We start from the raw sequence: 2964 nt of genomic DNA on the forward strand, positions 1-2964 counted from the left end.
AACAAACAACAACAATAGAATAATAATAAAATAATAAATCCAAATCCACCCAGCAGTTCTTGAGATATCTTGTCCACGGAGAAACAAATACGACTGAAAACAATACCTCCACCTTTGTTAAGGCGGAGGTAAAAATAATAATAATAATCCTTTCTATTGAAAGCACAAGGCCTCAAATTTGGGGGGGGGGGAGGATTAAGTTGATTACATCGACCCTAGTGCGTAACTGGTACTTATTTAATCGACCCTGAAAGGATGAAAGGCAAAGTTGACCTCGGCGGAATTTGATCTCAGAGCGTAAAGACAGGCGAAATACCATTTAGCATTTCGTTCGGCATGCTAATGAATCTACCACCTCACTGCCTTCCACACAAAAATAAACTTTTGTAATGTAGACACAAAAACTTGGAATTTCGGAGGAGATGGCAAGTTGATCACATGGTTTCCAGTGTTCGATTGGTTAATAATAATAATGATAATAATAGTAAAATTTTCGACTAAAGGCACAAGGCCTGAAATTTTGGGGGAGGGGGCTACTTAATTACATCACCCCCCCTCCCCTCCTCAATGTTTCACTGGTCATTAATTTATCAACTCTGAAAGGATGAAAGACAAAGCTGACTTTAGAGGAATTTGAACTAAGAATGTTATAATAATAATAATAATAATGATAATAATAATGTTATAATAATAATAATAATAATGATAATAATAATGTTAATAATAATGATAATAATAATGTTAATAATAATGATAATAATAATAATAATAATAATTGCTTCAACTTTTTCCACAAAGGCAGCAATTTTTGTGAGGAGGGGATGAGTCGATTACATTAACCCCAGTGCGTAACTGGTACTTATTTTATCGACCCCCACCGAAAGGATTAAAGGCAAAGATGACCTCGATGGAATTTGAACTCAGAACATAAAGACGGACGAAATGCCGCTAAGCATTTTGGTCAGGAGACTAAACACAGAGGGAACAAAAAAGGACAGACAAAGGGATTAAGTTGATTACACCAACCCCTGTACGTAACTGGTACTTATTTAATCAACCCCAAAAGGATGAAAGGCAAAGTCGGCCTTGGCGGAATTTAAACCCAGAACGTGGAGACAGACGAAATATCACCACTAATGATTCTGCCAGCTTACCGCCTTACCATCTTAATATTTTCTGCTATAGGCACAAGCCTGAAACTTAGGGGAAGGGGACTAGTCAATTAGATCGACCCCAGTGCTTGACTGGTTGTTGTGATTTTATGTAATTATGTAGATTGTAGAAAGGCTTTCTGATGTATTTTCTAGTTCTCAGATACAGCCGTTTGATTACCTAAAATAGCCATAGAATCTGAACCCATTTCATCTCACTTTGTGCATTTAAATTTTGATAAAGTGTCATTAGAATATTAAACGGAAAGTAAAAATGAGTGAATTCATTATTAATCAGGTGAATATATCGGTTCGTTTGTTTAACCCTTTCGTTACTGTATTTCTGTTGAGATGCTCTGTGTTTCTTTCAATTAATTTTAAAAAACAAAGGGTTTAATAAAACAACTCAGTTATCATTAAGCTAGTGTTAGGAACATAAATTGTAACTAAGGTTTGGTAGAAGATTTTAATTCAAAACTTATAAAAACAAGACATTTGTACTCAGAGCCAGAGGCAGTTTCAGCTGGATTGGTAACGAAAGGGTTAAATATGTAGACTCTTTTTTTGTTTGAGTATGTGGACTTGTGCTGGATATTAATAGTGTATATTTGTATCTTGTGGAGGTGCAATGGCCCAGTGGTTAGGGCAGCGGACTCGCAGTCAGAAGATCGCGGTTTCAATTCCCAGACCAAGTGTTGTGTGTGTTTATTGAGCGAAAACACCTAAAGCTCCACGAGGCTCTGACAGGGGGTGGTGGTGACCCCTGTTGTACTCTTCCGCCCCAACTTTCTCTCACTTTTCCTGCTTCTTGAGTAAAGCTGCGATGGACTGGAGTCCTATCCAGCCTGGCTAGACTTTAAAAGGATGCATAAGTAATAAATAATATTTGTATCTTACTGAATAAGTATAAATTAAGGTGTGTATATTGTTTTCAAGAGCTGATCGAATTGTAAGCAAATAAAAGTCTAGGTTCACTGCTTTCTTGTTCAAACTGTCAGTATACTTCACTGGTATTTGTTTTTGTTGACCCCAAAAAGATGATATGCAAAGTTGACTTCAGTAGAATTTGAACATGGAATCTCAAGACAGAAGAAATGCCACTGAGTATATCGCCCGGCATGCTGACAGTTCTGCTACCCCACCGCCTTAATAATAATAATAATAATAATAATAATAATAATAATCCTTTCTCCTGTAGGCTCAACGCTTGAAATTTTGGGGGAGGGAAATAGTCGATTACATCGACCCCAGTGTTTCACTGGTACTTAATTTATTGACCCCGAAAGGATGAAAGGCAAAGTTGACTTCGGCAGAAATTGAAGACAGACAAAATGCCGCTAAGCATTTTTCCTGGCGTGCTAACAATTCTGCCAGCTCACTGCCTATAATAATTATTATTATTATTATTATAATTATAAACTAAAAGCCAACTCCCTCCTCGTTAACTTTCACTAATTAACAGAAACAATAGTAGTAGTAGTAGAAGTAGTAGTTGTAGTAGTATTACAACTGTTTGTGTTGTTGTGGTGGTGGTGGTGGTGGTGGGTGATCTGGCGTGTTAAACTAATTATCATCTTTTAATATTAACGATAATGATGTTTGAAAAGTACGAGCCAACCCTTCCTGGCTAAAATTTCATCACTTGTTACATTCTTTCAGAACTGTATCGCCTGCACGAAGGGAAGGGCACATCTATGCAGCAGAGAAGCAGCAATAATGTTGAAACAGTTTAGGTCTGTTGTTCCAAGCTACATTCACAAATATATACCCACTGGTTCTTTTTTTTTTTCCTTTTTTTTTTTTTTTTTTTTTT

The 2964-nt window shown here is 36.6% G+C and overlaps 1 protein-coding gene across 1 annotated transcript in view; it reads left to right on the forward strand.

The window, feature by feature from the left end:
* The window catches only part of LOC128250919 (dual adapter for phosphotyrosine and 3-phosphotyrosine and 3-phosphoinositide-like), a 70047-nt gene that overhangs the window by 17888 nt on the left and 49195 nt on the right, over nucleotides 1–2964 (forward strand). The window contains exon 2 of the mRNA XM_052977026.1: nucleotides 2811–2884. Coding sequence (XP_052832986.1) covers nucleotides 2811–2884 — 74 coding nt within the window. The remainder of the gene's footprint in view (nucleotides 1–2810; nucleotides 2885–2964) is intronic.

This window comes from Octopus bimaculoides, chromosome 26, assembly GCF_001194135.2.
Source record: "Octopus bimaculoides isolate UCB-OBI-ISO-001 chromosome 26, ASM119413v2, whole genome shotgun sequence".
Lineage (NCBI taxonomy): Eukaryota > Metazoa > Mollusca > Cephalopoda > Octopoda > Octopodidae > Octopus > Octopus bimaculoides.